The following is a 22,997-nucleotide window of genomic DNA, read 5'->3' on the forward strand; positions in this document are numbered from 1 at the left end:
CTGCGAGTCCTGCTTCCCCCACCTACTCATAGAGAAAGCCTGTGAGTCCCGCTTCCCCCACCTATTCATAGAGAAAGCCTGCGAGTCCCGCTTCCCCCACCTACTCATAGAGGAAGCCTGCGAGTCCTGCTTCCCCCACCTACTCATAGAGAAAGCCTGTGAGTCCCGCTTCCCCCACCTATTCATAGAGAAAGCCTGCGAGTCCCGCTTCCCCCACCTATTCATAGAGGAAGCCTGCGAGTCCCGCTTCCCCCACCTATTCATAGAGAAAGCCTGCGAGTCCCGCTTCCCCCACCTACTCATAGAGAGAGCCTGTGTGTGGGTAGGGGAAGCAGGACTCACAGGCTTTTCCTACGACTCCTGGAAGCTTATTAGCACACAGCTAGCATGAGTTATAACTGGACAACCCCTTACATGTGGTTAACAAATAGATCAGCCGTGATAGCCAAACTAACCAAGGAGCGAGAAAACATTAAAAGGGTTGTTCAAAAGTCAAAAAACCAACCCATAGTATATTAACATCTTCAACCCCGACCTGATACATACACTACCGGTCAAATGTTTGGTCATTAACACAGTTGAAGTCCAGCAAATAACGTGAAAAGGTTCAAAAGTCAAAAAAAGAAAAATATTATGACATTTTAACTTGAAATGCAGAAATAGTCTGGATTTATGATTTTAACCAAAGGGCTTTTCTCAGGTAACACATCAAGGACCGCTGCTCTGAAGCACAGAGAGCAGATCATGGTTTGAAATTGGATGCAAACTATTCCTACAGGAGACTCCACTTTTGTAGATGACTTTAAAGCCTCTGATTCTATATAACCAGCGCTGGAACAGACGGCATTACACCCTCTAGGATTTGGATGGTTTTGCTCTTCAGGCCGAAGTACATGGCCATCATAAGGGCAAGAAAAAGGCAATTAACCAAAGAAGACAGAGAACTCTAACCCTGAGAAGTGAAGGTCGGACCTACAGAGAAATTACCAAGAAAGCCAAGATGGCCGTCAGTACAGTTTCCTATTTCATAAAAACGCACTTGGAAACTGGAGGAAACTGACAGGAAGACGTCTGACAGACCAAGGGCCACTACAAAGTCACATGACAAGTTCTTAAGGGCCAACAGTTTGTGTTATGGACGCCTCGCAGAACAAACTCCTCAAGCGCAGCTTAATGCAGCGACAGATAAGCAAGCGTCCATTAGAACTGTGAGGAGAGACTTCTATCTGCAGGTCCGACAGGTGGAGCATCAGTAAGAAAGCCACGGCTACGACTGCCGGGCCAAGCAGCACCTCCAGTCGACTACTGACGAGCGGAAGAAGGTCATATGGACTGATGAAGCAATGGGACATCTTTAGTCCATCATACAGGCCTATTATATGCCATTGAGCAGGTGAGAGGATGGTTACAAAGTGCGTCACACCAACTGTCAAACATGGAGGAAGAGGAGGGAGGTCTGGGGCTCTGCTGCTGGATCCACAGTTGGCAACTTCCACAGGGTGACTGGAACACGGAAAAAAGGGCTACCACAGCATTTAGATACCCCATGCAGTACCCTCTGGTGTACGCCTAGTTGGTCAGGGGTTCATATTACAAGATAATGGTCCTGAACATACTTCTAGGTTATATCAGAACTACTTAAGAAGACAAGAAGAGGCTGGTAGGCTTCACAGAATGGACTGGCCTCACAGTCTCCAGACTTGAACCCCATTGATCTTGTTTGGGATGAACTGGACAGAAGGGTGAAAGCAGAGCGACCTCCAAGTGCAGCACAATTGTGGGAACTTCTGCAACAATGTTGGCAAGACATTTCTGAACAATCTCTGAATGCAGTTGTAGAAAGAATGTCTGGATGGTGTGAAGCTGTTCTATCAGCTGAGGGGCGGCCGGGAAGAGCCAGAAATGGAGATTTGATTTGGTAAAGTTAACCCGTTTTTTTATTCATCGTAACTTCTTTATTTGTTCTCTGCTTTCATGTAAAGATACATTTGGGACAATAAACTGTAACTATCAAGAAAAACTGGAATAATTGAGGCGTTCTAAAACGTTGGACCGGTAGTGTGTGTCTGGCGGCCGCCCACTAGTCTGACAATGAGCGTTTACAATGGCATGTGACCGCTGCAGCCAATCACTGGCCTTGGCAGTCACGTGCAGCACCTCGGTCTCGTCCACACTGGCTACAAAATCTCGCTACAGAATCATTGCTATGTTTTGTAGCCTGAAAGAATGCATTGGAAACCCCGGGCTTCACATACATGCGCCTTGTAGCGATGATTTTGTAGCCGGTGTGAACGAGGCCTCACTGGCATTACGGCTCAGCACTTCCTCAAAGCAGACATTTTTGCTTTTTAGAACTCTCAGACAATCCCTTTAATTGATCGTTGGATTGCTCAGACACATCGGGAGGTCTAACCTCTTCCAAGGCTTGTATGAGCTGCACAGTCTTCCTTCCCGCAGCCGTGGAGTCATCGTAGTTTAGGGATTGGATCTGTTTGGAGATTTCCCGGAACCAGGCCTGCAGGTTTTCTGTAGATGGAGCAGAGACAATGCCATTTTGCCAGTTAAACCAACAATAAATCCCTGTGTGCAGCCTTTTCTGCTTAAAGGGGTTTTTCAGGATTTGTTTTGTTCTACTGATGATCTATCCTGAGGATAGGTTATCAATATCTGATCAGTGAGGGGCTGACACACCTACCAATCAGATGCTTCCCAGAGATGTGGCACACCAGAGTTAGCACAGCTCCATACACAGTGCAGTGGCATAGACAGGTACTACAGGCTCTCTTCCACTGAAGTGAATGGGACTCAGCCTGCAGTACCACTCTCGGCCAGCACAGTGTATAGAGCTGTGCTAGTTCCGGAGTGCAGTGGCGGGGGTCAGACCCCGCTGATCAGATCTTCATGAGCTATCCTGAGGATGGGTCATCAGTAAAACAAACCCCTACAGTTAACAAGTTCTACACTTTCTAACATACTTTGCACATCCATTCTTTGCCCTCTTCAAGCTTGCGGACAGGGAATGGAAACACGTTTTTGTTCAGGGGTGCAAACCACAAAAACATCTTACACTGGAGGGTTGTTTGTATTCACATTGTATGCACATACTTGTGGAACCCAAAGACGAATGTTCTTATTCACTTACAGCAAGCAGAAATCTTGAATATGCAGGAAATTAAACATGTAAAAAGAAAATCTGAAAGTTGTAGAAGTTACCGCATCCCAGGATTAAACTTCTCTCAGTCCTCCTGCTTCTACTCTGCTGAAGACTTCAGTAATATGAGGTAGACTAGTTGCTAGGGATAGACTGTGGTTGTCAGGCAATGTTTCCATAGCAACCAGTTGGTCAAACCCAGCTGGGCTGACAGCAGAGAAAAGGGAAAATCAGCTTGTATGACCAATAAGTAACTCTCCTGCCTCCGTACCGTTCTTCTCCACTCTGGTGAGGGGTTTAACCCCGGAGAAGACGTCGGCGAGCTCCGTCATGCGCTCCGAGCCTTCCTTCTTGTAGTTCTCCCACTTGGTCTGTTTTTCGGACAACATTTGCTTAAACATCTGAAATTAAAAGGGTAAAATGAAGATGCGTCCTGATGGAGAACGTGGAGCGCCTGGCCGGCTGAGCCACTGAAGAGGGAGCCGCTTTCACTTAGGACCAGGTCTACTAACCCCAGAGGGCTGCCAGCGAGTGTGGGACCTCCCTCTAGGGCGCCGTAAGACAGATACCACTCATGTTGGCAGCTCCTTTAAAGGGGTTTTCCCAGTTATGAACCTCAGGATAGATCATCAGTAGTGGTAAGGCAGTATCTGCTGTGCGAGATCCCCACCAATCAGGGGTTTGCTGGGCTAACTGGCTTGTCCACAGTGTTGATTTCTGCAGGGAGCAGACAGCTCCATACCCACTGCAGTGGCCAGGCTTGGTATTACCGGCAAAGTTCCCATTCACTTTGATGCCTGTAATACCAAGGCTGACCACTGCAGCAGGAAAGGAGCTGTCTGCTTTCTGCAGAAATTAACTTTGTGCACAAGTACAATGGCCCAGTAACCAGCTGGCAGGCGCAGGTTCTGAGTGGAAGACCCTCAACAGTCTGCAGCTGATGGCGTATCTTGAAGAAAGGTCATCAATAGTTTGTAACTAGAAAGCTCCTTTAACCCCTTAGTGATGGCCTATTTTCGTCCTAAAGATGCAGCGATCTTTAGGTATTTTCAGCTCCACATATTTGCATCGCCATGGCCATATGAGGGAGAGTTGGAGTTTTTATTGGAATCACATCAGTTCTGTAATTTTTATTGGCATCCATTTGGGGTAAATATTGCTTATTTTAGCACTTTTATTGTGTTTTTGGGAGGTAAAATGAACAAAAAGTAGAATTTTGGCTCAGTTTTAAAAAATTATTTTTAGTGTTGGCCATGCAGGATAAAGAGCGTTAAAGGTGTTGTAGGGGCGTCACAGATGTAACAATAGCAAACAGGTTTATTTTTCTCTTAAACTAAAGTGGGGAAAGTGCATAAAAAGGTTTTTAGCTCTTATTTTTTGTCCTTGTAGGGGACCTGAACCTACGAGGCTGTGATTGTACTGATAATGCACTGCAGTACTTTTGTACTGCAATGCATTATCGCTTCTCATAGCAATCACAGACCGTGGCATTGACTGGTGCTCGGGTACATGCCACTGGCCCTCCGCAATTACATGGTGAACCTTTTACATGCCGTGATCAACAATGATTGCAGCAAGTAAGTGGTTGACAGCGGGGACCGGGGGTCTTACTGATCCCCAATGTCACAGCCACTGCAGATAGCGTGGGCTCAGCTTCTGAGCTCGACCCATCCTTAGGGCGTAACTGTACTCCGATTCGCAGGAATCCCTACTCACTCAGGACATAAAATATATACCCCGGGGCAGGAAGGGGTTAACAGGTATTGTCCAGCTGGCCCAAAATCCCTTTCAGATGTAGCCCCATTTGACCATCAGATGTTCCAGTCTTCCAGAATGGCTAACTGATGCCTTTAACTCAGGTAGCCGGACACGCCGCGTGTTTCAGAGGAGGGAAAGAGCGCAGTAACATCCTCATGAATGACGCCGCATGCATGTGCCGTCCTCTAAGGCGCAGGCGCCGAATACCTGGAGGACATGTTGCGTCAAGCAAGACGAGGGGCTGCTTACTAAAAGAAGGGGGAGCGAGCCGGAGGAGCCCGTCGGGCGGTTACCAGGAACTTGCATACAGTATGGGAAGTTATTCCAGCACTAGAGGGTGTGATCAGTAAGACATCGGCGCCCGCGCTCTCACGGTCACACAGCCTATGGTAGGAGCAGCGTATACTGAGGATGAGGGGACTGCCTTCAGTCACACGGCCATATACGCAGGACACAGAACACCTATATATGCGGCTAGTACATCAGGGGACGTCACCTCCTTCAGCAGGAACTCAAACTGAGCCGTGTCGAGCAGCAGCTGGAACAGGACCTTGGGGTTGTACTTGGATTCGGCCAAAACCTGGTCTTTTACCTGTCGGAGTCGCTTATTATTTGGGTCATAAGCTGGAAGAAAACAACACGGGGTTAATTCAGATGATAGAAAGGTCTTACAACAATAATGAATGTGCGACTTCTAATGCATCACAACTTAAAGGGACTGCTCTGTGCTCCGTTACTGAGGATGTAGGTCAAGCTGTGCAAAGAACCGTATTGGGTCGAAACGTTGTGCATTCTATTTGTGGCAGAAGAATAAAGATGTTGGATTAGAATCCTCCACCAATGACTGCTGACCTCAAGTCATCAATAGGGGAACCCCTCGGAAAATCCCTTTAAGAGAACTTAACAAGCAAAAACAAGGGAAGAATTAAAGAATTCCTATTGATAACCTGTTCTCAGGATATGTCACCCCTCAGGACCCCCCACCGATCAGCTGATGGGCTGTAACACAGAAGGGTCAGGGTAGACGCCCCCTCTGTAGTGGCGGTGATTGTACTAAGACCCCAGCCTGCAGTAACAAGCATCGGCCACTATTGGGGTGCTGACAGCTGGTGCCCGCTCGCCCGGGTTCCTGAGCGTCAGCCCCTAGATGATCAACAATGACCGTTGGCGAAATATCAGTCTGATTCCTGGGGGTCGGAGGAGTTGGCACGCTCGGCCTCTTTTTGGTCTCCTTGGCTTTCTGCTTTGTGGGGGACACGTTTCTATCTCCAGTAGTGATTTGTCTCTTGCAGCTCGTTCTACTTTTGCTCTCGCTTTTGCTGTGGGGAAGCACCGGATCGCATTGTGCCGCTGTGTACACGTACGTTTCATGCCAGCGCCACGCGATAGGGTTTTCACGCACGTAAGAATCACAAGCGCAGCGATGCAATGTGCTTTCCCTGCACAACTTGTTTCTCAGTGACATGGCAGCGCCCGTGTACATGCGCCCAACGGGGAAGCTACTCAGTGTACTACGGTGTTACCCGAGTCTGCAGTGTGCAGCATCAGCCAGCGGATGGCGACGTTACAGTCTCTCAGACAGTTCAGCAGTTTGGGAATGTTATCCAGCACAAACTCCTCTCGCAGGAATCCCTCCTTCAGGAACTGCTGCACTTGCGGGTGAAGACGCTCCATGATGGCCGCGTAGCGGCAGGCCTGCCAGAGAACAGAATACACGTGGTTAAATAGGTGAGCACTGGAGTCACGGTGTCACGTCCAATCAGGGACGGCATCGATATGTAGCTTGTATGTTCTCGCTCTGCGTGTTGTTGTTTTCCTCCAGATTATGGATGTAATGAATAGTATACCAAGTCTGTACAGTAATTCTATTGGTCGGCGGGAGACCACGCCCCTTACTGTGACCCGCGCCAAAACGGGAGACTTTTTCTTACTCCAGAAAATTGGCACAAGCGGCTTGATAAATTCCACCATAATGCTTTATTATTGAGTTAGTTCCTAAGCTCCCCCTAGTGGTCGCTGCAGGCAATTATGTGCGGTCACTTAGGGGTTAGCCCACAACCCAACACTTTGGTCGGAAGCCCACGACCTTCCTAGCATCACGTGCCCAGATCCGCTCTGCGCCCCCTTCTATGGATTTAGACTCTGAAGAAACCTTCACCAACAGGAGTAACAAAGAGCAAACAGGGCGGTCCTTCTGCTCAGTCACATGACCACTAGTATTACATTTCCCAGAAGCCCCTGCATCGCGGCTGCCGGCCCCTCCTACCTCCAAGCATTTACAGTAACTCTTCTCTGCCAGTGCACTGTAAGGGTTAAGGGGTATTCTGGATGGGGCGTACGTTTCAGTTTTAGCGCATGCACAACACATCTGTCCTTGTTGCACCCCCTCCTACTGCCCGGGGGCCGATCTCGGACGTCATGGTGCATGCGAGAGACTTTGGCCGACGCTGTGATGACGTGGAGAGGGTCTCGGCATCAGTTGTTGAGAGAGGGGCAGCGTTGGGGGAGTTACCAGAGACGGCCAGCCCACCGGACCACACCCTTGTTATTTGCATATGGCGCGGGAACAATCAGTCTTCATGTTGCAGGCATGCTCCGGGCAGAGAACAACGTTACTGCTGAATGTACCCTTCATCTGAGCCTAAACTGTCCAGGGGGATTACAGTGTGGATGGGCGACAAGTTCCCTTTAACCTCAGAAGATAACTAGCAGGTCCGGCAGCTCCCCCCTATGCTGGCGGACGGTGCGGCGGGGTCTGACGAGCAGAGCATTTAGTCAGATGCTGTAGGGGGCGCTCTGGGGGCTTCCCTGGACCTCCAGCTACCAGAACTCCCTTGGTGCTATTGGTCTCTATGGGGAACGCACCCGTTTATTGTTTTCTGCCCATCTGATCGTCGCCTCCAGTACCGACCGGCTGATAACACATGTAGGTATATCTATATCCACAGACTGACCGCTACCAGGACGCGGGATAACCCCGACAATGTGGGCAGTAATACCCCACCATATAGTATATACGGCTGCAGCACACCGGGCCGGTAAATACTGTCGTTTCCATGTGCAATCTTTGTAAAATACAATAAAAGTTATATCGTAAAGGGATCTGACTCCTCGCTGATGCTCATGGCCAGAGCGGCTGGGATTAGGATGCGACTGGATTGGGTTCTGAGCCTATTTTTCCTTTTTGTCTTTTTGAGGAGGAGAGGGGGCTGGATCTCTGCAAACCGCCTCTCTCCCAGCCCTGATAGGACCCACTGGCCGTAGCTGGGCATATGAAACCTGTTGTGGGAGAAGGGGGAGCCAAGCTTACTAAATGCAGGGAAGAGAGAGCAGAGACACAGCCTGCGCTGCACATGCTGACCTGCGTGCTGAGGACAGCGCTGTTACATAGATGTGACGACAGGAGGACGTGTCCAGGAGCAGCCAGAGTAGACAGATGGGGGATGGGCCGTTAAGGGAGATGAGGAGTGTGGCATTTTATAAAAATGTGTATTAGCAAGGATTGGTGTGACACCGAGCCACCGATGTGATGTTGGGGAACCCAGTTAATTCCCCCCATCAGAGAAATGCAGCCCTAGTAAAAGATACGAAGCAGTAAGGAAGCCATGAGTCCTGCGGGGACGCGGCACGCAGCGGCGCTCTACCTGCTCCTTGATGTTGGGCAGGTCCAGCGTGTAGTTCAGAGCCGTCTTTGCAGCTTTGTAAGGTTCCCAAGCCTCCATGAGATTGACCGTGATCCCCATGTAAATGCTGATCACCTGCAGAGAGAAGACAAGGCTCAGGCAGCGACACAGAGCGGCGCCTCACTCAGACGCTCCGGCAGCACTGCAGCTTCTTAAAGTTTGCTTCCAATTTTTAAGAGAACAAAAAGTTTCCAAAATACTTTGTTTCAATTTTATGCCAGATGTCAGTGAATAGAAACAATCAGTCATCTTGTGTCCAGTGTAAGCGGTCCTGCAGCGCCCCCGAGGGTCCACAAGTCCGGTAAGGCTGGCACTCACCCAGTTGTCCGGGAAGTATTTGTCCACTATCTCCCTCATCTTGGCTTGGTGGGTGTGCAGGGTGGAGGGGTGGAAGTACAGGATGACATACAGCATGGCCGCCTGTGTGGCTAGAGCCGTACTCCGGTGCTCTGGTAGAGGGTAGGCTGACACCTAGAGAGGAACATCAGACAGCAGCGCATGGGGTAAAATGTACCAGAGGATAACGGGGGATCAGGCATAACGAGCGACAAACCAAATCCGGGCATGTAAGGGGGTAACAATAACAACCCCATTAATGAGGGAACTACCGGCGGTGTAACGTTATATCGTAGAATTCATCCAGGATCAGCAGAATAGTGAGTGCAGCTCTGGAGTATAATACAGGATGTAACTCAGGATCAGTACAGGTTAAAGGGGTTGTCCCGCGCCGAAAGTTTTTTTTTTTTTCAATAGCCCCCCCGTTCGGCGCGAGACAAACCCGATGCATGTGTTGAAAAAAAAAAAAACGGATAGTACTTACCCGAATCCCCGCGCTCCGGTGACTTCTTACTTACCTTGCGAAGATGGCCGCCGGGATCTTCACCCTCGGTGGACCGCAGGTCTTCTGTGCGGTCCATTGCCGATTCCAGCCTCCTGATTGGCTGGAATCGGCACACGTGACGGGGCGGAGCTACGAGGAGCAGCTCTCCAGCACGAGCAGCCCCATTCAACACGGAGAAGACCGGACTGCGCAAGCGCGTCTAATCGGGCGATTAGACGCTGAAAATTAGACGGCACCATGGAGACGGGGACGCCAGCAACGGAACAGGTAAGTGAATAACTTCTGTATGGCTCATAATTAATGCACAATGTACATTACAAAGTGCATTAATATGGCCATACAGAAGTGTATACCCCAACTTTGTTTCGCGGGACAACCCCTTTAAGTAATGTATGTACACAGTGAGTCCACCAGCAGAATAGTGAGTGCAGCTCTGCAGTATAATACAGGATGTAACTCAGGAGCAGTATAGGATAAGTAATGTATGTACACAGTGACTCCACCAGCAGAATAGTGAGTGCAGCTCTGGGTATAATACAGGATGTAACTCAGGAGCAGTACAGGATAAGTAATGTATGTACACAGTGACTCCACCAGCAGAATAGTGAGTGCAGCTCTGGAGTATAATACAGGATGTAACTCAGGAGCAGTACAGGATAAGTAATGTATGTACACAGTGACTCCACCAGCAGAATAGTGAGTGCAGCTCTGGGGTATAATACAGGATGTAACTCAGGATCAGTACAGGATAAGTAATGTATGTACACAGTGACTCCACCAGCAGAATAGTGAGTGCAGCTCTGGAGTATAATACAGGATGTAACTCAGGATCAGTACAGGATAAGTAATGTATGTACACAGTGACTCCACCAGCAGAATAGTGAGTGCAGCTCTGGAGTATAATACAGGATGTAACTCAGGATCAGTACAGGATAAGTAATGTATGTACACAGTGACTCCACCAGCAGAATAGTGAGTGCAGCTCTGGAGTATAATACAGGATGTAACTCAGGATCAGTACAGGATAAGTAATGTATGTACACAGTGACTCCACCAGCAGAATAGTGAGTACAGCTCTGCAGTATAATACAGGATGTAACTCAGGAGCAGTACAGGATAAGTAATGTATGTACACAGTGACTCCACCAGCAGAATAGTGAGTGCAGCTCTGGGGTATAATACAGGATGTAACTCAGCATCAGTACAGGATAAGTAATGTGTGTACACAGTGACTCCACCAGCAGAATAGTGAGTGCAGCTCTGGAGGATAATACAGGATGTAACTCAGGATCAGTACAGGATAATTAATGTAATTAGCATATTTACTCAGTATTTTATATAGAATATGCTTTTTTGCTGAAGTACGTTTTGTTCTGCAGAGTAGGAGCTGCCTTCTGGCTCTTTGCTCTGGCTATTGGGCGGATGGGGGTCCTATGCATGGTATACCTCTATATGGTGTCTATGTGCCTGTTGGGGGTAAACAATGGAATGAGAACCCCCATTATTTATATTAACATGCAAAACCAAAAAGTTCTTTATGTTTTTACTTTTTCAGCTCGTCTCACTTTACATTCGTCTTATAGAAGAGGTTGTTCTCACCTGGTTATAAATATCATCTGACCTCAGTCTGCCGATCACCATATTGATGAAGGTCTCACTAATTGGGACCCGGCTGAAGTAGCTCTCTGGGTAGTTGGGAGGACGCTTAGACCCTGGCTGGCTGGAATACCCCGTACTGCGCAGTAGTTTGCAGATGTCGTCCATATTGGAATCAGCCGAAGATCTAGCAGCACTGGGTAACCAAAAACAGAATGTGAACTTAAAGGAGGTCTCAGAGGCGCTTCAGTAGGTCGCGCTTCAATACATTAGTTACGGAGGAAGTAATTCATTTGGTACTAGAACAAAACCTCTAACAGGTTTGTATGTATAGACACTGGATACAAGGTATAAGCGTTATAACGAGATGCGGCCCGGAGAGCTCATCAGGGATACTTACTGAGTCTATTAAGCCAGGACAGTGAAGAGATGAAATAGTCTGGTGCTCCGATCTCGCCAGGGGTCTGGCTTTACCAACTACTTTAAGTACCACTCGTATCTACATCCCCCTGCCCTTCAAGAAAGATACTGTCAGCTGTCAAGTGCATACAACTGTATGTGGTCTAGACAATGCTCTGTGAGCTTAACACATCAGCAGCAGCTGCACAAACCTCTCTGCTAGTTGCTACAATGTAACAGTCCGGGTTCTTTAGCTCATAGAGCATTGCCTATACTGGATACAATTGTATCCACTTGTCAGCTGAGAGCAGGTCTAGACTAGCGGTATACAGGGTTACTGCCTCTAGCTGTATACAACAGAGTTAGCATTCACAGCCAGCAAAGTCATATCTACTAAATGGTGCAGAACTGAAACAGGACAGATTAGAACGTTGTACCATTTACATAGTGATCAGGCATTACTTAGACACAACGGGGCCTCATGCTGCCTGCGGTTTTTTCTGTACATTTCAGCCTTTGATTTGCAAAGAGTAAATTAGCTGTGAAATTGGCGCAGTTTCCTCTGCGGATGGCGTGGGCTCAGCTTCTGGCCGCACGCCATCAGTAGCACATACCTTTACGTCCATTTGTAGGAAGCCCTCCCCACCCAGGGAGTACACTTACATCATGGCACGGAGAGGGGTTAAGGCTCCACATGATGTGCGGGCACAGGGTGGTATAAGCCGCGTACCAGGATATATATATACCTGTATCTGTAGTACGACACCAGCATCCTCTCCCGCACCTCTCCCTCAATCTTCTGATCGATCACCAGCAGCATCACCCCGTACAGGTACAAAGCCTCACACTGGGCAGGAAGAAAGGACAACCTTTAAACATGTCTGCTTACTGAAACATGGCCGTTTTATGGTGAAATACTGAAGCCTCTTAAGAGTTAATACATAAAAAAGCTTTCTTCATTGGTCATCAATATTTGAACTTCTTGCACCATTTCTTGGTGCTGGACCTGAGAAGAGGCTGTGCAGACGAACGGAGGCCTGTATGGAAAAACGACGCGGCAAGAGTCAGCGGGGCTGCGCCTGCACAGGTATACAGCCGGTTCTATCCAGTGACTGGTCCTCTTAACCCTTCCCGACAGAACACACAGGGTGTTCATGTACCGAGTGGCTCGGCATACGTGGCAGGTGTTGGCTGTCTTTGACAGCTAAAACCCACCTGCAACCGCCCAAGATTGAAGAACAATCAGAGATTGCAATGTCCTAAAGGCTCCTCGTGACGAGGTCAAAAGCTGCCGTTTGGGCCCGAGGCCTTCTAAAGCCCTCCAGGGCTGCTATAACTGATTGCCTATTAAGATGTGCCCGTGGACAGTCTTAATAGGATATCAGTAACAATACACTATAATGCAGTACAATAGTATTGCATTATACTGTAATAAGCAATCAAAGGATCACAAGTTCAAGTCACCCATGGAGACTGAAAGAAAATGCAAAAAGGAAAAAGTCAAAACTTTTTTTTTACATTTATGAGAACAAATATGAAAAGTTTAAAACCGCCTTCTCCCAAAAATCTGAAACAAATACATAAAAAATTGGTATCACGGCGTCCGCAAAAGTTCAATTTACAAATTTATTTTTAAAAAAGCACCTTTTTTAATCCCGTCCGGCGATCGCCATCAGAAAAAAATAACTATAAAATACACAACGGCCCCGCCTCCAAAAAGAAAAAATAAGGATAAAGGGATCAATAAGTCGCACCCCAAATGCTGCAAATAAAAACGGTCACCGCGCAAAAATCAGACCCCCAGACAGCAGCATCAGGGGAAACACAAAAACGTCATGGGGCCAAAAGGCAGAAAACTTCTTCTTTAACAAGTATTTACATTTTTTTAAGCAGCACTTCATAAACCCCCGATGTGCCCGCGGTAAAAGCCCCGCAAGAATCGCCGAATTGAGGTTTTTCATTCCATTTACCCAACAAAGAATTTTTTTAAAATTTCCCAATACATAATGTGATACGCTGGACGGCGCCGAGCCCAAGGGTCACCGGAAAACGCAAACAGGGGTGATGAACAAAACAAGAAGAGCCGCAGCAGGAAGGGGTTAAGGAATCCAATATATCTTCAAAGTCATTCCATATGAAAGGAAGAACTGGGGTCAGCCCCACGGTGCGGCGTCCATCTGCCTCCCCGCGCCGCCCGCGCTCACCAGCAGCTGCTTCCCGTCCTCGTTGAGCAGAACCGTCTCCAGAGTCTGTTGAATATAAATCCCTTCATTGAGATCATCCAGATATCTGAGGAGAAACAACGGCAGTGAGAACAGCTCCGGCGTGCGGACAGACCTCAGGACCGCCAGCGGGCCGCACCCACCTGTTCAGATCCACGATGTACTTGTGGACACTCTCGAAGGCCAGGTAAAATCTGGTGAGGATTTCTATGTTGTTTTCTCGGAATTCCTCATCCAGGTCCTGAAGTTCTGGTTTGGCCTCCAACCTCCCCTCACAGTTCTCCGGGCCCTGAGAAGACAAAATACGCTGAAGCGGCGCTCCGGTGACCTTAGTGGCGGCACACATCCTGCTCGCTCAGACATGATTCTACAACTGCAGTTGGCTCCATTCTATGGCCCATGTGATGCGGGCAGAGCGCTTGTACATGATAAAAAAGTGCTGCCCAGAGGGCCGGGGGTCAGCGGTGGTCTGCTGCGAGTACTCTGAAGTGCGAGTGGCGACAATTTTGACAGCCCCGGCCGCCCCCACTCCACGTGCGCCCTCGGGGCCCCCGCTGCACGAGCGCCCTCGGGCCCCTGCCGCCCCCACTCCCCTGCGCACCTTTCTTCTCCTTGTGTAAATAGACAAGTGCACAGGACGGTGCAGAGGTAAGTGGAAGAGCAGTAGCAGGGGGATTGTATTTCCCAGCGCACAGGGCCACTAACTGGACTAATGTGGCCACAGCCACGAGGATGGCAGGATGAGTCAGCTAGTGACCGGAAATCAGGGATAATCAACTGGGCGCAGTTACTGACCAATGCCAACGGCCTAACTGCAGGAGTCCCGGCTGCGCCCCGGCCGGACTGTGACCTCCCGGCAAACACAATGATGGTGCATCACTGGCGCCCCCTTCAGCTTGCTACTTACAACATCCCACAGCTAAAAAGAACAGAACTGCAGTCCCGAGTCAGAGGGGTCCCAGCAGGCGTGGGGCAGTCTGTGGCCCCCGGCCCGCGTGGGGCAGTCTGTGGTCCCAGGTCCTCGGGTTGAGGGGGGCCCCAGCAACAGCTTACCTTGAAGTAACTGAAATCAAAGATGATCTCTCCGTATTTCTGCTGGTCCGCCTTGTCTTTCAGCCTGAAGACGCCGGGCACAAACTCAGAGAGCCTCAGCAGCTCCGCGATGATAGCGTTGCCGCGGGAAACGATGCGCAGGATCGCCTGTCCGCAAAGATTGTTCTCAGCCAGAAAGTCCACCATTTTGTTTCACGTCGTGGAGCTGCAGATATCAGCAGACAGACCTGCGGGGGGCGGTAGAGAGCGGTTGTTCAGGGTTAGAGAACCATGGCAGCTTTCTTCCAAACACAGCGCCACCGCTGTCCGTGGGTTGTGGCTGGTATTGCAGCTGTGCTTCCATTCACTTCAATGGAACTGAACTGCAGTACCAGACAGAACTCTGAGGACAAGGGGGGCGCTGTGCTTGGAAGAAAGATGCCATGGTTCTCCAACCCAAACAACCCCTTTAATCTAAATGCAAATCACAGGTTAGAGGCGGTTCACGCCTGCATGGGGCCGGACTCACACTGGCGAGTGCGACATCGCTGCGACAAACTCGTAAACTGAGGTTATTTCCACAAGAGTGATGCATTCTGGGGGACGAGTACATCGCACCGCGGCTCGTGTGGGGGAGTAAAGAGACCGCAGGAAATTCCAATAGTTACATTCGAAAAATCCCACCGCCTGCGAGCGCGACGCCACGGAAATAACGGGTGACATAGCCGGCGAGCAGAGCGAGCGCAGCGCGTCCCATCATGGGCTCGTCTACATCGCAATCAGACGAAACTCGGGCGAGGAAAGCGTCCGTGTAAATAGGCTGAGCTCACACGGCGAGGGCGAGGAAAGCGTCCGTGTAAATAGGCTGAGCTCACACGGCGAGGGCGAGGAAAGCGTCCGTGTAAATAGGCTGAGCTCACACGGCGAGGGCGACATGGGGCCGCGAATCCCCCATCAGCATCGCGATCCCCACCATGTGAAGGCCGCATCACTTCAGGGATCCTCCGGCTGGGGAGCGCTGAGTCCTGCCACTGCTGTCCATGGGGCCGGCGCTGGGTACGACCCCGATCACAACAGCGGGGGGTCATACCTCCACGTCTGGCACAGATCTCGCTCCGCACGCGCCCGGCTGAAGCGCCTTCGGGGTTTCGTAAACAATTCTGTCTTTACATTTTGGGAACAGAAAAATTGAATTAAACGAAAAGCTTCCTTTTTCCGCTGCTTTCACAATGGCGTCTGGTCCGTTCGCTCGCGGCCGTATTTTGTCGCACTGTAGTCCGTGAGACGGAGGGGAACAGAAGGGCTTCAGTTTGCTTCCATTTAACGACCTAACTCCAGAGGTGACCGCGGGCCGCAGAGAGGCGGGCAGCGAGACTGGCGGGGTTGTTGATGCCATCGCTGAGTGGATCCGTTAGCCCCACAATCCTCCTCGGGTCCGCGCCCGCTGATGGCAGCGATCCGTGCGATGGGTCCCCGTAGAGCAGCCGGGAACCTTCTACATGAGGTTACAGAAGCTTCCGGACCGACGCAGCGCTGAAGCCCAAACACCAGGGGGCGCACCGCCTTCACGGGTCAATATGTGACAACCGCGCCGGATCACGTGCCGTCACCGCGGATTTACGGAGCCCGTGAAGTCAGTGGGCTGTTGGCTCCTGTGCTCCGCCCCATAGGACGCTGAACACGCTAACAGTCCTATGACACGCGGGTTACACGCCCTGCGGACGAGACTTACGGTAACATCAGCGCACTGGGTGTCTGCAGGACACGGTCAGCAGCGGTTACCCATGGCAACAGGCAGATCACGTCACGTGTCATCTAAGGGGACACAGCAGCCCTCCGACCACCCAGCTCAGCCGGTACCCCCTTCGGAGAACTGCAGCTCCCATAATGCCCACACAGCCCAACGAGTATCAGTGCATGCTGGGAGCTGTAGTCCAAGCTGCAGTGTGTGGGAATCTCTCACCTCAGACCTGGCAGGAAGCAGCGGACATAGCGGCTCCTCGTCACATGACCCGCCGCCCTGCTGTCAGCTGATGCCGGCGCCTGGGGATGACGTCACGTGCTTCCATAGCAACAGCCAGCCGTAGGAGGAGGCGTGGCCTGTGGAGAGCGGCGCGGGAGGCTTGTAGGAGCAGAGCAGGTAATGCGCTGAGCAGAAGTACTACAAGTCTCAGCATGGTCTGTAAGCCGGGGGTGGCTGGGTATATACGGCTCTAGGAGTGACCCCACAGCCGCTCCCTCGGGGGTCTCGGCTCTCCCGCCGGCCGTCACTCTGGTGCTGCTCATCCGGGAAAAGCGAGTCCGTAGACTATAATGGGTTAAATGCCATCAGACTAAGTGTGTATATATATATGTGACACTTGTCAGGATATATCACCTATATACGTGCGCCCCTCCCCCCCCCTGTCAGGATATATCACATATATACGCGTGCCCCCCCCCCCCCCCCCCCCGTCAGGATATAGCACAACACATATACGTGTGATCCCTCATATCGATATATCACATATATACATCTGAACCCCCCCCCCCCCTCGTCAGGATATACCACATATATACATGTGACACTCACACCCCCCTACCCCACCCCCCTCATTAGGATATATCACATATATACATCTGACCCCCCCCCCCCCCACTCCCTCATTAGGATATATCACATATATACATCTGACCCCCCTACCCCACCCCCCTCATTAGGATATATCACATATATACATCTGACCCCCCCCCCCCCACTCCCTCATTAGGATATATCACATATATACATCTGACCTCCCTACCCCACCCCCCTCATTAGGATATATCACATATATACATCTGACCCCCCCCCCCCCCTCCCTCATTAGGATATATCACATATATACATCTGACCCCCCCCCCCACACTCCCTCATTAGGATATATCACATATATACATCTGACCCCCCTACCCCACCCCCCTCATTAGGATATATCACATATATGCGTTAGACCCCCCCCCCCCCCATCAGAATATAGCACAACACATATACGTCTGACCCCTCATTAGGATAGATCACATATGTGCGTGTGACCCCCAACCCCCCACCCTTGACAGGGCGGTGACGCCCGCTGGAGCTGATTGGCTGCCATGAGCAAGGTCCTAGCACGCCACAGCAATCACTCTCGCCGGAGCAGCCGTCCCCCTTCTCTCTCCCCGTTCTGAACCGCTAGACAGCACCGGCACCGACGGTGTGATACTGCAGCAGGTCTGGGAATCCCACCTGCCCTGGCGAAGCCTTGCCGCAAAGCATCTCCCCTGGCCATATACTCCCTCACAGCTTCCTCCGTAGACGTGTCTGTGCCGCCTCTCAGCTCTATCCCACACGCCGGCTCTCTACTGCTGTGGCTGCTGACGGCTCGCTCACCCGCTCAGTGTCTGCCGCCGCTGCCAGTGACACCGGCTCTGTGCTACTGTGGCCGCTGACAGCTCGCTCCCCCGCTCAGTACCTGCTGCTGCTGCCAGTGACACCGGCTCTCTGCTGCTGTGGCCGCGGACAGCTCGCTCCCCCCGCTTGGTGTCTACCGCTGATGCCAGTGACACCGGCTCTCTGCTGCTGTGGCCGCTGACGGCTCGCTCCCCTGATCAATACCTGCTGCCAGTGACGCCGGCTCTCTGCTGCTGTGGCCGCTGACTGCTCGCTCCCCTGCTCAGTACCTGCTGCTGCTGCCAGTGACGCCGGCTCTCTGCTGCTGTGGCCATTGACGGCTCGCTCCCCCGCTCAGTACCTGCTGCTGCTGCCAGTGACGCCGGCTCTCTGCTGCTGTGGCCATTGACGGCTCGCTCCCCTGCTCAGTACCTGCTGCTGCTGCCAGTGACACCGGCTCTGTGCTGCTGTGGCCGCTGACAGCTCGCTCCCCTGCTCAGTACCTGCTGCTGCTGCCAGTGACACCGGCTCTCTGCTGCTGTGGCCGCGGACAGCTCGCTCCCCCCGCTTGGTGTCTACCGCTGATGCCAGTGACACCGGCTCTCTGCTGCTGTGGCCGCTGACGGCTCGCTCCCCTGATCAATACCTGCTGCCAGTGACGCCGGCTCTCTGCTGCTGTGGCCGCTGACTGCTCGCTCCCCTGCTCAGTACCTGCTGCTGCTGCCAGTGACGCCGGCTCTCTGCTGCTGTGGCCATTGACGGCTCGCTCCCCCGCTCAGTACCTGCTGCTGCTGCCAGTGACGCCGGCTCTCTGCTGCTGTGGCCATTGACGGCTCGCTCCCCTGCTCAGTACCTGCTGCTGCTGCCAGTGACACCGGCTCTGTGCTGCTGTGGCCGCTGACAGCTCGCTCCCCTGCTCAGTACCTGCTGCTGCTGCCAGTGACACCGGCTCTCTGCTGCTGTGGCCGCGGACAGCTCGCTCCCCCCCGCTTGGTGTCTACCGCTGATGCCAGTGACACCGGCTCTCTGCTGCTGTGGCCGCTGACGGCTCGCTCCCCTGATCAATACCTGCTGCCAGTGACGCCGGCTCTCTGCTGCTGTGGCCGCTGACTGCTCGCTCCCCTGCTCAGTACCTGCTGCTGCTGCCAGTGACGCCGGCTCTCTGCTGCTGTGGCCATTGACGGCTCGCTCCCCCGCTCAGTACCTGCTGCTGCTGCCAGTGACGCCGGCTCTCTGCTGCTGTGGCCATTGACGGCTCGCTCCCCTGCTCAGTACCTGCTGCTGCTGCCAGTGACACCGGCTCTGTGCTGCTGTGGCCGCTGACAGCTCGCTCCCCTGCTCAGTACCTGCTGCTGCTGCCAGTGACACCGGCTCTCTGCTGCTGTGGCCGCGGACAGCTCGCTCCCCCCGCTTGGTGTCTACCGCTGATGCCAGTGACACCGGCTCTCTGCTGCTGTGGCCGCTGACGGCTCGCTCCCCTGATCAATACCTGCTGCCAGTGACGCCGGCTCTCTGCTGCTGTGGCCGCTGACTGCTCGCTCCCCTGCTCAGTACCTGCTGCTGCTGCCAGTGACGCCGGCTCTCTGCTGCTGTGGCCATTGACGGCTCGCTCCCCCGCTCAGTACCTGCTGCTGCTGCCAGTGACGCCGGCTCTCTGCTGCTGTGGCCATTGACGGCTCGCTCCCCCGCTCAGTACCTGCTGCTGCTGCCAGTGACGCCGACTCTCTGCTGCTGTGGCCATTGACGGCTCGCTCCCCCGCTCAGTACCTGCTGCTGCTGCCAGTGACGCCGACTCTCTGCTGCTGTGGCCGCTGACGGCTCGCTCCCCTGATCAATACCTGCTGCTGCTGCCAGTGACACCGGCTCTGTGCTGCTGTGGCCATTGACGGCTCGCTCCCCTGCTCAGTACCTGCTGCTGCTGCCAGTGACGCCGGCTCTCTGCTGCTGTGGCCATTGACGGCTCGCTCCCCCGCTCAGTACCTGCTGCTGCTGCCAGTGACGCCGGCTCTCTGCTGCTGTGGCCGCTGACAGCTCGCTCCCCCCGATCAGTACCTGCTGCTGCTGCTGCCAGTGACGCCGACTCTGTGCTGCTGTGGCCGCTGACAGCTCGCTCCCCCGATCAGTACCTGCTGCTGCTGCCAGTGACGCCGGCTCTCTGCTGCTGTGGCCGCTGATGGCTCGCTCCCCTGCTCAGTACCTGCTGCTGCCAGTGACGCCGACTCTGTGCTGCTGTGGCCGCTGACAGCTCGCTCCCCTGATCAGTACCTGCTGCTGCTGCCAGTGACGCCGGCTCTCTGCTGCTGTGGCCGCTGACAGCTCGCTCCCCTGATCAGTACCTGCTGCTGCTGCCAGTGACGCCGACTCTCTGCTGCTGTGGCCATTGACAGCTCGCTCCCCCGATCAGTACCTGCTGCTGCCAGTGACACCGGCTCTGTGCTGCTGTGGCCGCTGACAGCTCGCTCCCCTGCTCAGTACCTGCTGCTGCTGCCAGTGACGCTGGCTCTCTGCTGCTGTGGCCGCTGACGGCTCGCTCCCCTGCTCAGTACCTGCTGCTGCTGCCAGTGACGCCGGCTCTGTGCTGCTGTGGCCGCTGACAGCTCGCTCCCCTGCTCAGTACCTGCTGCTGCTGCCAGTGACGCCGGCTCTCTGCTGCTGTGGCCGCTGACAGCTCGCTCCCCTGCTCAGTACCTGCTGCTGCTGCCAGTGACGCCGGCTCTCTGCTGCTGTGGCCGCTGACAGCTCGCTCCCCCGCTCAGTACCTGCTGCTGCTGCCAGTGACGCCGGCTCTCTGCTGCTGTGGCCATTGACGGCTCGCTCCCCCGCTCAGTACCTGCTGCTGCTGCTGCCAGTGACGCCGGCTCTCTGCTGCTGTGGCCATTGACGGCTCGCTCCCCCGCTCAGTACCTGCTGCTGCTGCCAGTGACGCCGACTCTCTGCTGCTGTGGCCATTGACGGCTCGCTCCCCTGATCAATACCTGCTGCTGCTGCCAGTGACACCGGCTCTGTGCTGCTGTGGCCATTGACGGCTCGCTCCCCTGCTCAGTACCTGCTGCTGCTGCCAGTGACGCCGGCTCTCTGCTGCTGTGGCCATTGACGGCTCGCTCCCCCGCTCAGTACCTGCTGCTGCTGCCAGTGACGCCGGCTCTCTGCTGCTGTGGCCGCTGACAGCTCGCTCCCCCGATCAGTACCTGCTGCTGCTGCTGCCAGTGACGCCGACTCTGTGCTGCTGTGGCCGCTGACAGCTCGCTCCCCCGATCAGTACCTGCTGCTGCTGCCAGTGACGCCGGCTCTCTGCTGCTGTGGCCGCTGACGGCTCGCTCCCCTGCTCAGTACCTGCTGCTGCCAGTGACGCCGACTCTGTGCTGCTGTGGCCGCTGACAGCTCGCTCCCCTGATCAGTACCTGCTGCTGCTGCCAGTGACGCCGGCTCTCTGCTGCTGTGGCCGCTGACAGCTCGCTCCCCTGATCAGTACCTGCTGCTGCTGCCAGTGACGCCGACTCTCTGCTGCTGTGGCCATTGACAGCTCGCTCCCCCGATCAGTACCTGCTGCTGCCAGTGACACCGGCTCTGTGCTGCTGTGGCCGCTGACAGCTCGCTCCCCTGCTCAGTACCTGCTGCTGCTGCCAGTGACGCTGGCTCTCTGCTGCTGTGGCCGCTGACGGCTCGCTCCCCTGCTCAGTACCTGCTGCTGCTGCCAGTGACGCCGACTCTGTGCTGCTGTGGCCGCTGACAGCTCGCTCCCCTGCTCAGTACCTGCTGCTGCTGCCAGTGACGCCGGCTCTCTGCTGCTGTGGCCGCTGACAGCTCGCTCCCCTGCTCAGTACCTGCTGCTGCTGCCAGTGACGCCGGCTCTGTGCTGCTGTGACCGCTGACAAACGTAGAGAGAGGGAGTGACTCCCACAATCTCTTGGGGTTAGCTGGTCATTCTTAAATCGTCTTTCCCCACGTTAGCGTTACGGCTCTGTGGAGGTGTATTAATTCGCCTGGCAGTTTCTGCGTCATTTGTGGTGAATAAATAGCTGAATATTACAGACTTTGTGAAAGTGTTCCTCACGTAATCAGGACTAAAACTTGAAGAGCCTCATAAAGAGTGCAAACAGTGTGTGGAGGACCTCCGAAATTGGTTCAAGGGCAAGAAAAAAGCTTTCTGTTACAGGATTCCTATGGTATGGCGAGAGCAAAAGAACCAGAGTGACGACTGTTCATGTGATGTGAAAGGCGATAATTCCATTTAATACCCCAATCGTCACTCAGCAATTCGTCCCATCCCCCATGGCACAGATATACCAGTACCCAAGCCTCCGGCTACCATGGAAGAAATACCTAGCTCCGATGAAGGTGGTGTCATACCTGAACCAGAGGACAAATCAGCTTCTGACTTTGAGGATGATACAAGACCAACGGTTTTTCCCAGGAGGAGATGAATGATTTGTTAAGAGACTTGAATCTCCCCAAAGATGCCGCTGAGTCACTCGGTTCGAGGCTCAAAAGCAGGGATTCATTATTGCCAGGAGTGTCTCTTTTATGGTTCGGACATCGTGACAAGGAGTTCGTTCCTTACTTTGCCCAGGAAGACAAGCTGATTTATTGCATCGATGTCGAAGGTTGATGGGTCAATTCAGAATCCAATATGATTCACCACAATGGCGTCTTTTCATAGATTCTTCAAAAAGAAGTCTCAAGGCCGTTTTGCTCCACAACGTCGGTTTTTACGCTTCCATCCCTGTAGGTCATTCCGTACACTTGAAGGAAACCTATGAGAACTTGGAATTGGGTCTTCATAAACTTAAATATGAAGACCACGGTTAGCAAGTGTGTGGGGATTTAAAGGTCCTGTGTATGCTGCTGGGGCAACAAGCTGGATTTACCAAATCCCCTTGTTTTCTGTGTCTATGGGACAGTCGAGACCGACAAAATCACTGGACCA

General features: G+C 52.9%; 2 protein-coding genes across 3 annotated transcripts in view; one reads left to right on the plus strand and one right to left on the minus strand.

The window, feature by feature from the left end:
- The window catches only part of WASHC5 (WASH complex subunit 5), a 78,995-nt gene extending 62,273 nt beyond the window's left edge, over window positions 1-16,722 (minus strand). The window contains exons 1-12 of one of the 2 annotated variants that reach the window (XM_066578784.1): window positions 16,646-16,722; window positions 14,704-14,930; window positions 13,794-13,939; window positions 13,633-13,717; window positions 12,175-12,275; window positions 11,033-11,225; window positions 8,911-9,063; window positions 8,554-8,667; window positions 6,433-6,604; window positions 5,406-5,533; window positions 3,423-3,552; window positions 2,414-2,526 (exon numbers count right to left, since the gene is read on the minus strand). In XM_066578784.1, coding sequence (XP_066434881.1) covers window positions 2,414-2,526; window positions 3,423-3,552; window positions 5,406-5,533; window positions 6,433-6,604; window positions 8,554-8,667; window positions 8,911-9,063; window positions 11,033-11,225; window positions 12,175-12,275; window positions 13,633-13,717; window positions 13,794-13,939; window positions 14,704-14,889 — 1,521 coding nt within the window. In that variant the 5' untranslated portion in view covers window positions 14,890-14,930; window positions 16,646-16,722. Of the gene's footprint in view, window positions 1-2,413; window positions 2,527-3,422; window positions 3,553-5,405; window positions 5,534-6,432; window positions 6,605-8,553; window positions 8,668-8,910; window positions 9,064-11,032; window positions 11,226-12,174; window positions 12,276-13,632; window positions 13,718-13,793; window positions 13,940-14,703; window positions 14,931-16,414; window positions 16,553-16,645 lie in introns of those variants that run through there. The other variant, XM_066578785.1, reaches the window with a different exon arrangement.
- Window positions 16,723-16,760: 38 nt separating this feature from the next.
- Window positions 16,761-22,997, plus strand: part of NSMCE2 (NSE2 (MMS21) homolog, SMC5-SMC6 complex SUMO ligase) — a 197,078-nt gene continuing 190,841 nt past the window's right edge. The window contains exon 1 of the mRNA XM_066578786.1: window positions 16,761-16,822. The gene's annotated coding sequence lies outside the window, so the exon portion shown is untranslated. The remainder of the gene's footprint in view (window positions 16,823-22,997) is intronic.

The sequence above is a fragment of the Eleutherodactylus coqui genome, chromosome 9 (genome assembly GCF_035609145.1).
Source record: "Eleutherodactylus coqui strain aEleCoq1 chromosome 9, aEleCoq1.hap1, whole genome shotgun sequence".
Lineage (NCBI taxonomy): Eukaryota > Metazoa > Chordata > Amphibia > Anura > Eleutherodactylidae > Eleutherodactylus > Eleutherodactylus coqui.